Genomic DNA, 13,194 nt, shown 5'->3' with positions numbered 1-13,194 from the left:
TAATAAAAAAATTTTAATACATGTCAACATTTCATCAGTATACTTGATATGTTTGTGTTATGATCTTGACTTGTGTGTGTCATGATCCTCTGTTAATAGCTATTATCATTCAAAAGACTTTTAAAGAGATCTTATTCATTGTCCATCTTTTTTTTTTTTTGACTCTCAAACTAGCAAGGCTCTTATCCCAACTAGTGTTTCCCTTTTCTCACTTGTGGTTTTGTTTGCCTAAAATTTGACCCCATATGTTAACTTTTTCTACTTGATGTTCATTTGTTTTTCAAGCAGCTTTACCGATGGTTTCCCCCCAGTGGCGATGTATACTCTTACATCGACGAGGAACTCGAGGGGTTCAAGGAGGAGTACCAGGGGTTCGACGAGGAGGACGAGGAAGCCAGAGTTGAGGCTCCTCTTGTTTCTTTTTAGGCGAATGCTACTACCATGGACCATGGTGAGTGAAGAAGCGCAACCAAAGGCCTGTTTTAATATCTGAAAACTAAAACAGTGTAGGCTTTGTGAGAGGAAGACGTGAGGAAGAATAAATTAAGTTCTTGGTCGCAAACAAGCAATCATAACTCTGGATCTGCTAGCAAAAATTCAGAGTGGACAAATTTTTTTTAGGACCAAGTGGACAAATCATCATGAAACAAATTTGAATTGTATAGTCATGGAGTTTGGGAGAAAGAATATAATTTTATTATTAGTAGGTCATCAAATGGTAAAATAATATTCGGTTTGACAAAAGATTTTCTTTTAAAAAAGCACTTAAAATGATAATGAAGCAAGAGAAAGAGCCCTTATTTTCAAGTAGGGTTGCGTTGGAAACAAGAGAAAATGGGTTCACAATAAGTGAAGCAAGAGAGATGAGTCTAATTAGACTCCATAAGCCTATCCATTATGAGCTTCAATACCGCAGGAGCGTCAACCGTCACTGCCACTTTTATCGATGGTTTGTTTGACCACTCTGTCACTTCCTCAAACCTAACTCACAATTTTTGTTAAAAAATCACCACATATTGCATGATTTGTTCAGCCGATAAGTCCCAAAATATATAAACAGAGGGATATCTATACATTCTCTATAATATATAACTGTATATCATGAATGTATGTATGAAAAATCTTACTTCTTTAGATTGTTGTACAGTATAGTAAGTCCCCTAGTAATACCGCTTGTCTGCACTCTAGCAACTCCTTCTGTATAAGTGAACAGAGATGGAAGGAAAGCCGCTAGGATCGTCGCAGGATCATGAAGGTAGACACCTACCACCCACACACATACACAATAGAATAAAAGGTTAAGATAAAACATTGAGTCGCAGAAATTTCGTTATTGTTGTGTCTCTATACAAAATTACAAATGATTATCAACGCATACCTTGGATTTCGTAAGCCTCAAGATGATAAGCATAATACACATCAAGGATTTTACAGAGATATTGAGCTAATTTCCCATTCGATGATGCCAATTTGTCCTTGTCATCAGCTAAATCCAGCATAAACACCGGAAAGAAAAAATATCATCAAGTTGTGTATAACTATACTCTGTTTCTCTAAGTTCTTAGTCGCAACAAGCAGTCACAACTCAGAGGCAATAAGACATCAAACCAAGTAAAAGATGATATCCAAATAACCTGACATAATAACTTGATGGGTCACGTTGATCCCCACAGCAATTATATCGGCTCCACATGTGAATACAATATCTGCAGCTTCTGGATCTCCAAAAATCTACCCTAGCCAGAAAAATATGTGGAAACTAAGGTAATCAACTCTACTACACAATAAGATGTCATCATATTCAGTTTATGTATAAACTAATGTGTAAGAAGATCACACTACGAACTTACATTAGCTTCCGAAGCTGGATTTACATTTCCGTTTACTGCGAATGCTCCACCAAGAATCACAATTTGTCCGACATTTTTTGAAAACTCTGGATCAAGCTGAACAGCCTGCATCTCATGGTAAATGAAAATCTTCCATAAGATAAATAGGAATAGAGATTATGCAAGACCATAAAAGTGAAAAAAATTGCAGATGAGAAAGGACTTACCAAAGCAATATTTGTTAATGGTCCCAAAGCAACAACGGTGATCTCGCCAGGGTAAAGCTTTGCTTGTTCAACTAAGAACTCAGGTCCAGACTTTTCAATTGGCTTTCCTTTAGGTGGAGGGAAATATTGGTTACCAAGTCCATCTTTTCCATGAACGAAGTCAGCAATTCTAACCTTCTTTTCGTTCTTTACAAAAGAAAAGACAACAAATTAACAATGAAAAGACTAATAGATATGGAAAAAAAACAGAAACACAAATTAGCTAAGTCAAAACTGACTTATAATGCAGATCAGGTTTGGATTCTGCAATATTGGACAGACCAAAACGTTTTTGTCTACTCTCAAGAGGTAGACAAAACAGGCGGCGTGGAACATATCTATCTGTTCAAGAATGGCGACGTTCTGGTCTTAAAACTCCCTATGAATTTCCCACTATTATGTTCACTAAAGATCCTATGTTGAATCTTCAACACATTCTAACATTCATCTTTCTCATTCTCATAGTAACATATCAATGGCCATAGAGTGAAAAAAAAAAAACATACCATGAAAGTTTGATGTGTTCCTTCAGCAACAGGAATATCTGTCCTACCCGCAACCTCCAACTAGTAGATGCATATTGGCAAAAACAAAAGATGATTAGATTCATCTAAGAATGCAATAGATTCGATTTCATACATACAGTGAGATCCATATGAATAATAAAAAAGTGATACCAAATGCAAGGCGTTTCGAGTGGCGAGAGTGGTATACACGTTTCCAAAGATAGTAGTGAGGCCAATTACATCAACTTCAGGGGAGTTTAAAGCCACGAATATGGCCATTGCATCATCTACAATATATCATGATCAAATCCAGTCCAGTGATGATTAGAGACCTCTTTGAGTGAATTCTATTTCTAATTTTCTATCGATCAAACTCAGATCTCTAATTTCGAATCAGTAAACCGAGTAGTTCCACTTTAAGTAGAGATTCTCAGTAAAAAACCAAAATATTCAAAGACACAATAGAGAAACAGAGATCCGAGTTTTAATCGAATCCAATAAAGAAAAGGTGAGAGAGTATATACCGACCGATTCCAGGATCAGTATCGATGATGATCTTCTTGCGTTCTCCCATCGCGATCGGACTTCAACAACGCAAAGGCGAAGACTTTAAGGGACCCCAAATAAAAAAAAAAAAGCTAAATTTGCTTTCGTAATCCTAACTTTTTATATACTACACACATAAGAAGAAAAAAAAAAGAGTCTTTTGGAGTAAAAGTATATGATCTATGACTATAACACCACCGGATCATTAAAAAAGGTTTCTTTTTGCAGTCCAGTTTGCAAACGTGGGTTTGTTATCCTCTCTTTTTGGCTGTTTCTGTATATAGAAAAAAACGATTTTATTCAGTCACGTCTCTCATGAAACGAGTTGGGATCTTGTCTTTGAGACTCTCTCTCTCTATCTGAAAGAGGTGAAAAAAACAGAGACAGAGATTCCTTAACCGGTGTCGTTTCGCATCTTATTAAACCGGTTTAGTCTGTTTTTTACTACCTGGTTCATGATATTTTTTGGTTTAGACAAATATGTACCAAACCGAAAACTTTTTTAACAGCTCTGTTTTTAACAGAGACATTTTTGGGAAAAAAAAAAAAGTTAACAAGTAAGATTTGACAAAAAAAAAACTTGTTGATTTTAAAATTGAATAAATAGTTCGGAAAAATTCTACTTTTTGTATTCGGAAGATAACAAAATAATACGTTGGAGAGGAAACTAAACAGATGAGGATCTTAAAACTATTAAAGTTAGTGTTATCTATAAGTAAAAACAAAACATCATGAATATCTCTTTTTTTTTAAATTCACTATATATATTCTACCCAGTAAAAAAAATCACTATATATATTCTACCGAAAGAAAAATTCACTATTTATATATATATAAAAAAACTGTATGGCTAACTCTTTAAATGTGAAAACTCAAAACCCTTAACCAATTTAAAACGATCAAAAAATAATTTGTGATTAATAAAATTAGTAGATAAATTCAAATTTACTTCTCTAAACAGGAGAAAAAAACTTCAGAATACTTACTCTAAGTCTTAGATATATTTGAGAAAAATATATATATATATATATATATATAAGTTTGTCTGTTAGCATAGCAGTTACTCGAGAAGCTGCACACATGGGGATGGAACGTCGTGTTGTGGAGGCAATAGAGAGGGAAGAGAGAGTCTTTATTCGATTTCCACGAAAGAAGAGAACCTTGAGGATTCTTGTCTCTTATCTCGAGATAGAGAGTTTTGCGACCGAAGAAGACCCTCCTAAAGCCGATACTTTTGACGTCCCATGCACGGAATCTTCATCAAACCCCACCGGAAACATCAAGAGATGTTCTCTTGGGCTTCCTCCTCCCACAGGACAACAACCTAAAAAAAGAAGACGCATGGCCAATGGTCGTTTTGAAGCGGGAGCCTCTTCTTCTGGGACGAGAGAGCCGACGCCGGAGTGGCTGGTGCAGTTGATGAGGGACAAGAAGGGCAAAGATCCAAGATATATCATAAAGAAGGGTTTGAAAGCAACCGATGTCCTTCCACACTTCCGTCGTCTCTCCATGCCTTTCACCGAGATAGAGGATCTTGAATTCTTGACACCCTCGGAAGAAAGTATCATACGAAGACATGCCAAAAAGCTTCGCGACGATGGACTAGCCTCGATACTCGTGGCTTCTGATCTAAAAGAATATAAATTGAAATTGGCGAGATGGAACATGGGGAAGAATCCTCCATACTTTTTGACTAGTGGGTGGAATCATGTGGTCAGCGATTACCAGCTAAAGAAAGGCCATAAGATTTGCCTCTGGTCGTTCCACGTTGGTAAGACACTCTATTTCGCTATGGTTCCTACTTCGCAAACTGAGTCTGGCGAATCGGGGGAGGATGAGCTCTGCGTTAGTAATCAAAGACAAAATTAGTGATGGTTTGCCTCACAAGTAAAGTATGCTAGGATTTTATTTTTCTTTATGATGGTTTTAGGGTTTGCCGGTGATTTTGTTTTTTTTTTCCCTTAGGATATATGCCTGATTTTATTAATTTATTTTAATTTTCATTAGGATGAGTCTCGAGATTGTCTTTAGGTACGGTGCTAAGCTACATTAAGTTTAGATATTTGATAATATCAACGATTTAAGGATTTTTGGCAACGATTATTTGATTAATGCATTTGTCTCTCAGGACAAATCATATTATACTATACTGTCAAGTTGTAAGATGTCAATCTATTTCCTTAATTATATAATAGGAGATCCTTTAATTTTAATTTGTTGGTTAGGACACTTGCCAATAAAAATAAAAATAAAGTCATGAAAACAAAACGAAATATATAAATTAGTTTCCACAAAACTTTATTGGACATAGTCCTTTTATATCTATGAAAATATTGAGAATAATTCTCATATATAAGATTTTTTATATAAAATTTTTCTTCCACTTCCACATGGTTCATGTGATACATACATTGTGCATCTCAAAAACCTATGAAGTTTCTTTTTCAAGCTACTCCTAAGTTCTCCTTTTTCAATTCCTTCTCTCCTTTATCTGTAGAAATTAGCTTAGATCGAATAAATCTGTATAATAATAATAATAAAAATAGTAATAATATGCCTCTTTACAATAACGGACAAAAAAAAAGAAAAAGAAACGAAGAAGCTAGGAATCAAATCTTACTAAACAGGACAAGTTAAAGAGGTTTTAGGAAGATATAGCTTCACAAGCAAAGGCAAAGCTAAAATATGTCTGCAACAGGAAATGTCGGACGGTTTTCACCATCACACGTTTCAATCTCCAAAACAAATACTAACACCTTATACATTCTCAAATCTCAAACCCAATTTTCTTGTTTCTTGAATCATCAATATCTCTGCTCATAAATCGAATATGCAGATCTCTTCTTCTTCTTCTTCTTCTTCTTCTGCCAAATTGACCAATCTCCATATGATAAGATCTAGTAGTGATCACCAACATCAATGGAGACATAACTACAACTTGAAGCAGCTTTTTGTTCCAAGCTCTTGTCCAAACCTCTCTGTTTCTAACTCTCCTTTGAACCAAAGTGTCGCAGCTATAGTGTTCGGAGGAGGACCAGACCCTGAGCTTTATCCACTGAACAAAACAAGATCCAAAGGAGCGATCCCTATTGCTGCAAACTACAGACTTATCGATGCAGTCATCAGTAATTGCATCAACAGTGACATCACCAAGATCTATGCAATCACTCAGTTTAATTCCACTTCTCTCAATTCACATCTTTCCAGAGCTTACAGTGGATTTGGAATCGGAAAAGACAGATTCGTTGAAGTCATTGCCGCTTATCAGAGCCTTGAAGATCAAGGATGGTTTCAGGTTTAGTAACACTAAAATAAAAATTTGCCCTGTTTTTAGATCTATTTCTTGTTATTCACGAAATCTTTGTTTCTCTGTGTGTGTTACAAAAGGGAACTGCTGATGCGATAAGAAGGTGCTTGTGGGTATTTGAAGAGTTTCCAGTGACTGAGTTCTTGGTTCTTCCTGGATATCATCTCTACAAAATGGATTACAAGACGCTAATCGAGGATCATAGAAGAAGTAGAGCGGATATAACCATTGTTGGACTAAGCTCTGCTACAGACCATGACTCTGGTTTTGGCTTCATGGAAGTTGATTCCACGAATCACGTCACCAGATTCACTATCAAACCTGAGAAGGGTCAACAAGATATTGTCTCTGTAAGTTAGATATCTCTATAATGTTCTGTGTTATTCAGAATCATCTGGCCACTAATGTTATAGTGCAGATGGAAAACAGAACAACAACAACAAATGAAGGAACTTCTTCTTGTGTCCCAAGCACAGGGATTTACGTGATCGGTCGAGAACAGATGGTGAAGCTTCTGAGAGAATGTTTGGTAAAAGCGAAAGACTTGGCCAGCGAAATCATTCCTGGTGCGATCTCTGAAGGAATGAAGGTAAGAGATATGAGAGAGACCAGACAAGAAGAAGCAATATCCCTAGGCTATATAGATTTTGTCTGAAATTCTGTTTTTCAGGTGAAAGCTCATATGTTTGATGGATATTGGGAAGATGTGAAGACCGTTGGAGCTTACTACAGAGCTAATATGGATAGTATAAAGAGGTGTAGATTGAGACTCAATTAATGTAAAATATTTGTGAGACCTAAAATGACTCTAAATGAGATAACTTGTGATTCAAGTCAACGTTTATCTTCTTGTAGTAACAGATTCTACGACAGACAATGTCCGCTGTACACAATGCCTCGGTGTTTGCCTCCAAGCTCCATGAGTGAAGCTGTAATAACCGACAGTATTATCGGAGACGGTTGCATTCTCGATGTAATTTGTAAAACTCTCTTTCAAATCCTTTAAAACCCTAGTAGACAGTGTTGATCAAAAGCTTTTATAAAGGTTTTCTTATTCTTGTATGCGATGGGCTTGAGAGCAGAGATGTGTCATCAGAGGATCGGTGGTTGGAATGAGAACAAGAATCGCTGATGAAGTGATTGTAGAGGATTCAATTATCGTCGGTTCTGATATATATGAGGTAATTAAACCGGGTTTCTTGGATCGAAATAAGACTAATGAATCCCATATTGTAATGTTTCAAATCACAGTTTTTCTGACGAATTGTGTTTACAGATGGAAGAAGACGTAAGAAGAAAAATGAGGGAGAAGAAGATAGATATTCGAATAGGGATCGGTGAAAAGAGTCAAATACGAAGAGCCATTGTTGATAAAAATGCCAGGATTGGTAAAAACGTTATGGTAACTATTTCCTAATATAACAAATACTCAATTTAGCCTCTCTTCTTTGGATGTATATTTTTCCAATTTCTATAGTCTCAATTTCTTATAAATAATAAATACGATTCACAGATTATCAACAGAGACAATGTTGAGGAAGGAAACAGAGAAGCTGAAGGATACGTTATAAGAGACGGAATCATTGTCATACTTCGAAACGCAGTGATCCCAGACAACTCCATCCTCTGAAAGTTTTTCTATCATGACAAAATTCATCATTTTTCTACCATTTTTTAAAATGTAATAAACTGCACATTTCACCCCACAAAAAAAAAAAATTGAAATTCATATGTAAACGTCAAAGAGCCAAAGAGCCTGTTAATTCAAACAATTACATTTCACAATAACGTTTTAACTAAAATGATGATAGAGGGCATGGAACATCAACATGTGGCCTCATTGATCTCACAAGTCAGAAGCAACAGATCAACCGGAAGAATAGCTCATTCTGAATTCTCCATCTTTCTTCGAACAGATTCTTCAGGGGAACTAGAGTTTCTTGAAGAACATAAACAATCTTGACTTCTTGAGCACCATTACATGAACCATAGCCTCAGAATCATAAACCATATGACTTAAAGCCAGTCAATGTTTTTTTTGAATGATAGCCAGAATTGCAGGTATCGAACGTCCTTGAAAAGGGAGGCGCTACATGCGCTTAAACATTTCAACAATCTCAAAATGTTGCCGGTTCTCACATAGCATAATCATACTTGCTAAAGTTCACAGATCAAGCAGCGGTAGTTATATGATTTAACGTTTGTTACTACTTAAATGCTCAAGTATCTCAACAACATCCAAGGCTCCAGAACAGACAGACTCAGCCAAGGCTTTCCACACAGAAGACTCCGGCACCATATCCTGACTAACCATTTCTTCTAACCACATCACTGCTTCATATCGCCGGTCCATATCACAAAGACCTTTTATCATTACATTGTAAGTTTCAGCACCAGGAAAGAATGATTTTATCAACATCTCCTCCATGACCTGACCCGCTTCAAGAAATTGACCATCTCGACACAAACCATCTACTAAATTTTGATATGTTTCTTCGTTCGCTACACAAGAGACTTGTTTAGACATCTTTTTGAGATATCCAACAGCCTCCATGGATTTTCCTTCATCGCATAAACCTTTTATAAGCAAATTATACACTCCAACTGTTGGAAGGCAATGACCTTCCATCATCTCCTTATTGATTACAGTAACTGCTTCTTCCAGCTTCCTGGCTTTACACAGTGCTCTGACCTTGGCCCCGTAAATAAATGGTGTTGGCTCAAAGCCTTTTCTTCGCATTGCAAGAAGCACTTCTTCACCTTCAACAAGCTTACCTTCCTCAAAAAGATCAGTAGCCATGGCACTATAGCTATCCAAACTAGGAATTGCGCCTCGGATCAAAGTCTCGGTTAACAGTCGTTTCACCCGCTCTATACCTTCACTGGTACTCTCCCAGTGACCAGCTTCGATATGATGGTAACATCGTTTTGGAGCCTTAAGTCCTTTTCTTAAGATCTTACCAAGAATTTCAATAGCCTCATCAACCTCCCCAGCATCACACAACGCATCCAATAGAATTCTATAAACCACAATGTCCTCACCTGAACCTTTCTGTGAGATCCTCCAGAACATTGAATACAACAAATGAGTGGCTTCATCAAGTTTCCCCTCTAGACAAAACCCCTTCATCAAAATCCTGTAACTGTCTCTGTCAGGATAACAACCCTGGTAATTCATCTCTTGAAAAACCTGAGACGCCAAGTCAGAACGACTGACCTGACAAAGAACCTTCATAAGCAAATTCAGAGCCGTAATACGAGAATTCACCTCCCACCCATAACAATACTTCCTGAATACATGACAAGCAGCTTCGAGCTCAGATTCTTTAACCATCTCCTGTAAAAGAGTATCAAAGGAAAGAGTCCAGTTCACACAATTGAACTCATGGAGGCTCTTGAAGAGAGAAACAGCATCGTCCAGCCTTCCTGCTCTGGAGAATGTACGGATCGCAGATGCAAAAACAGAATCTTTACATTCACAAGAATCATCCTTCATTCTCTCAATCACATATCTCATCTCCAACACACGATTGGATTTACCAAGGATATCAATCATAGTGGCATACACCGTACCATTGTGACCGTAACTCGGAAACCTCTCTTTTGCTTCCTCGAAAAGTTTAAGAGCTGTTACTGGGTTCTTCTGCTTCTTTAGGATTTGTGAAAGAAGACTTGGCGTTAGAACTCTTGGCCATCGAACACTCATAATAAATCCTTTCAATCAGAAACCTCTTCAGGTAGTAGTAAAATCAAAGGAATCAAATTTCCTGCACTAAAGCATCTCATCAGCTTAAAGATGACGTTTTTTGCAATAAATTCGCCATGGAAAAGTAATGAAGCAATTGAAAGTGTACCTGGAGATTTCAGTATCGGATTTTAGGGATCGATCTTGTTGAAGTATCAGTCTCGTAAGAACAAATGAAAAATACAGACTTTGGAAGAGAACGAAGTTATGACATTTTTTGTTTGTAAGGTCCGGTAAATAATGAATATTTACACTTTGACCCAATAACTTTTAACTATTCATACAAAAGACCACAAACTTCAGCATGTAAGTATTACAACCCATAACTACTACAAAGCAAAGTACAACAATCAAATTTCGAAACTTTCTCCGTTTATCGATCTTGAAGAGCGCCATGAACTGTATTACACATCCCAGGATTCTTCAAACACCACAATGGCTGAATTGGTTCAGCTCCAATCCCTCTAATTACCATCCTATGCCTCCACAGGTGTAACCTGTCCACAGCTTTACCACACCTCTTAACACCTTTCTCGTCTCTATTCCCTGACCACAAGCTCTCTGCCAAAGCAGAGGCACGTGGCCAAAGCCGTGAGTCTAAAACCGTCGAATCAGCTTGCTCTGACCATAACGCAACTTCTCCTCCTAGTACCAGCTTCCTCTCTTCCTCATCGAGCAAACCATCAGTTATATCATAGTTGTATATGCTCTGCCACGTCTTGAAAGGTGCACACCAAGACCCACCACCTCCTCCTCGCTGATCATATATACTATCATTCCCTAGAAACCCGCCGTGACCACAGTCTAAGTAGTAGAACTCTGATGAAGAGACAATTACTCTGTAACCAGCAGCTACGATTCTCTTTGTGTTCTCAGGACCGTTATTCCAAGTCTGTAAGATTGTGTGCTCTTTTGGTAGAACCGATGGATCCACCTTGATTTGTGCATCCAGCAGAACATCTTCCCAGTAAACAACTGTACGGTTCTTTGACACTATGTAAGGCAATGTGGAGTTTATGTACTTTTCAAGAAGCTGACTTAGTGTTCCACCAGAGGACAAGAAAGAATTGATGGCAGGATCAGTTTTCCAACAGCCTGGGATGACTTCATCACCACCTCCATGGAAGAACGATTCTGGAAATTGCTTAACAACATCTTGTATGACGTTTCTAACAACATCATATGTTTTAGGACTCAAGGGGTTAAGCTGACCAGTCCCTGGTTCACTAGCTAACCGCTCATCCCAACTTTTACCAGCAGGCCACCAAAACATGTTGGCACATGTCACAATTTCCGGGTAAGCTTCTCCCCATGATCCTGTATGGCCTGTCATGTTTAACAGTATCCATTAGAAACCAAGCTAATTTTCTTGTGCAAGAGAAAATCAAGCATTGATTGACTCACCAGGAGTGTCTATTTCAGGAAGTACTCTAACTCCATGCTCAAAACCATACTGAACAATCTTTGAGACATCCTTAGGAGTGTATACCATGTCTAGTCCATAAGATCCTTTTGCAGCGAGTGAAGGTTCAGAAGGAAGCACTAACGGAAAAGATTGCGAGTCAGTGATATGCCAATGGAACACATTGAGTTTGTTTGCACTCATGGCCTTAATTGTTCTCATTATATCATCTACTCCATAGTAATTCCTGGATGTGTCGAGCAAAACGCCTCTGTGGCCAAACAGAGGAGAATCTTGAATAGAAATTCCAACTGGTAAGTACAAATCAGGAGATGTTCCCCAAATCATCTGAGAGAATGTCTCAAGGCCACGCATAGCTCCCCAAACCGAGCGAGCTAACAAGTGGGCAGAAGAGCTGCCAATGGGGATGGATAGGTTATAAGACTCATCAACACCATGGTGAAGCGGAAGAGAAAGATCAGTAACAATGACTTTAAGGTTGCTCAAGGTGTAACCTTTCATAAGTTTGACAGGATGTGTAACGAGTGGCGAGTAGTTCTCAGAGCGGACCAGGTTGAGATAACGTGTTACAGAGGCTGAAAGGTATTGGTGTTTAGGGGCAATGATGGTGAATTCTGGAGAGAGGACAACGGCTTTATGTTGAGGCCATGAGAGATATCTTGGCTTTGGCCAAATGTTGATAGGTGTCGAAGTGGAGAGCAATGGCGAAACGAAGAAGAGTAATGGGATTAGAATGACATGAGACTTGGAAAGAGTCACCATGTTCACAGTATAAGACAGTAATGATGTTCTTGAATCAATCTACTACTGCTAATGGACTTTCGAAAATCTGCACACAAAACAAAAACAAAAATTGAAGGATGCATAACAGATCAAAACAACAGCATCAAGAACAAAGACAAGTATGAGTGGGCAAAAACTATAACTACTACTAGACTAATAAACAAGAAGTAGCATCATCTAAGATCCCAAGTGCTAAAGTATTGAACTTTAATGACTTCAAAAGGCATTCTGAAGCAAACCCTAGATGATAATTGGGATTCGGCAGCCAAAGTAATCGCCTTTTCTTCAAATCTCCATAGAAGAGATGAGAGAACTTATTGGAATTGCGGAAAAGAAAAGAAAAAAACGAAGTAAAGGGGAAGAAGAGAGAAACTGTCACAGAGGAAGTCTAGCAATGGAGGCGAAAGACGACGAAACGAACACTAACAATGTCATTCATAGAAGCTTCTCCGGGAGAATTTTGGGTTAGAGAAATTGATATCGCTTCACTCTTACTAAGGCAATCTTCTTCTTCTGTCGCTTTCTCGATTAGTGTGGACTGGATTCATAGTTGCATTTTACTAATATATTTATTTGTTTCTGTTTTTTGTGCAACGTAGAGTATAATTAACAATTTAAATATTCGACTTATATAGGTTAAAAAATAATACATTAACAATAGGCTAAAACTATTAAGACAAGAAAAAACAAACAATCTATGATTTTTTTTTTTTTTAAATCATCCCTGCTATATATAGTATATAGTTATATACACGCGATAGTACTTCTAGAAAATTAAAAAAGGTTGAC

The 13,194-nt window shown here is 37.6% G+C and overlaps 3 protein-coding genes and 2 pseudogenes across 10 annotated transcripts; 2 read left to right on the top strand and 3 right to left on the bottom strand.

Moving 5' to 3' along the window:
* Nucleotides 1-673: 673 nt before the first annotated feature.
* LOC104754711 (putative uridine nucleosidase 2) lies at nt 674-3,502 on the bottom strand. 2 transcript variants are annotated; one of them, XM_010476966.3, is made up of 9 exons: nt 3,130-3,502; nt 2,773-2,888; nt 2,602-2,661; nt 2,057-2,242; nt 1,851-1,955; nt 1,635-1,731; nt 1,379-1,486; nt 1,128-1,263; nt 674-981 (listed from the first exon to the last, which is right to left on the bottom strand). In XM_010476966.3, exons 1-9 carry the CDS (start codon nt 3,173-3,175, stop codon nt 870-872), a joined length of 966 nt encoding a protein of 321 aa, XP_010475268.1. In that variant the 5' UTR covers nt 3,176-3,502; the 3' UTR covers nt 674-869. The 2 variants fall into 2 exon arrangements, with proteins under 2 accessions (XP_010475268.1, XP_087351849.1); XM_087495723.1 differs by having other exon boundaries at nt 3,126-3,488.
* A 320-nt stretch (nt 3,503-3,822) lies between these two features.
* LOC104759086 (putative B3 domain-containing protein At1g05615) lies at nt 3,823-5,165 on the top strand (annotated as a pseudogene).
* Nucleotides 5,166-5,821: 656 nt separating this feature from the next.
* Nucleotides 5,822-8,239, top strand: LOC104754708 (inactive glucose-1-phosphate adenylyltransferase small subunit 2, chloroplastic). Its single transcript, XM_010476958.2, has 8 exons — nt 5,822-6,442; nt 6,535-6,804; nt 6,873-7,043; nt 7,125-7,210; nt 7,310-7,427; nt 7,537-7,635; nt 7,731-7,856; nt 7,968-8,239. Exons 1-8 carry the CDS (start codon nt 5,978-5,980, stop codon nt 8,082-8,084), a joined length of 1,452 nt encoding a protein of 483 aa, XP_010475260.2. The 5' UTR covers nt 5,822-5,977; the 3' UTR covers nt 8,085-8,239.
* On the bottom strand, nt 8,151-10,427 carry LOC104763412 (pentatricopeptide repeat-containing protein At1g05600 pseudogene; annotated as a pseudogene). The gene is made up of 2 exons (XR_015587253.1): nt 10,309-10,427; nt 8,151-10,226 (listed from the first exon to the last, which is right to left on the bottom strand). The product of XR_015587253.1 is annotated as a pentatricopeptide repeat-containing protein At1g05600 pseudogene (transcript).
* Nucleotides 10,388-12,954, bottom strand: LOC104754710 (beta-hexosaminidase 2). Of its 6 annotated transcripts, none has more exons than XM_087496139.1 (4): nt 12,645-12,945; nt 12,117-12,451; nt 11,604-12,016; nt 10,388-11,525 (listed from the first exon to the last, which is right to left on the bottom strand). In XM_087496139.1, the coding sequence occupies exons 3-4, from the start codon at nt 11,974-11,976 to the stop codon at nt 10,573-10,575; spliced, it is 1,326 nt and encodes a 441-aa protein (XP_087352265.1). In that variant the 5' UTR covers nt 11,977-12,016; nt 12,117-12,451; nt 12,645-12,945; the 3' UTR covers nt 10,388-10,572. The 6 variants fall into 6 exon arrangements, with proteins under 6 accessions (XP_087352265.1, XP_087352267.1, XP_087352266.1 ...); XM_087496141.1 differs by having other exon boundaries at nt 12,833-12,945; XM_087496140.1 differs by having other exon boundaries at nt 12,779-12,940.
* Between the last annotated feature and the right edge of the window lie 240 nt (nt 12,955-13,194).

This window comes from Camelina sativa, chromosome 17, assembly GCF_030686135.1.
Source record: "Camelina sativa cultivar CO46 ecotype springtype chromosome 17, ASM3068613v1".
Classification (NCBI taxonomy): Eukaryota; Viridiplantae; Streptophyta; class Magnoliopsida; order Brassicales; family Brassicaceae; genus Camelina; species Camelina sativa.
Note: the sequence above shows the minus strand (reverse complement) of the source record. Positions and strands in the feature narration are given on the sequence as shown.

Excerpts from the sequence above, each read along its gene's own strand:
- LOC104754710 (XM_010476965.3), bottom strand. The coding sequence starts at position 12,384 with ATGGTGACTCTTTCCAAGTCTCATGTCATTCTAATCCCATTACTCTTC. Across the intron at positions 11,526-11,603 it reads TCCTGAAATAGACACTCCTG|GCCATACAGGATCATGGGGA; the intron begins GTGAGTCAATCA and ends TAAACATGACAG.
- LOC104754708 (XM_010476958.2), top strand. The coding sequence starts at position 5,978 with ATGCAGATCTCTTCTTCTTCTTCTTCTTCTTCTTCTGCCAAATTGACC. Across the intron at positions 7,211-7,309 it reads AATATGGATAGTATAAAGAG|TAACAGATTCTACGACAGAC; the intron begins GTGTAGATTGAG and ends ATCTTCTTGTAG. Across the intron at positions 7,857-7,967 it reads GGATTGGTAAAAACGTTATG|ATTATCAACAGAGACAATGT; the intron begins GTAACTATTTCC and ends TACGATTCACAG.
- LOC104754711 (XM_010476966.3), bottom strand. The coding sequence starts at position 3,175 with ATGGGAGAACGCAAGAAGATCATCATCGATACTGATCCTGGAATCG. Across the intron at positions 2,243-2,601 it reads GAACACATCAAACTTTCATG|AACGAAAAGAAGGTTAGAAT; the intron begins GTATGTTTTTTT and ends TCTTTTGTAAAG. Across the intron at positions 982-1,127 it reads CTGTACAACAATCTAAAGAA|GTTTGAGGAAGTGACAGAGT; the intron begins GTAAGATTTTTC and ends ATTGTGAGTTAG.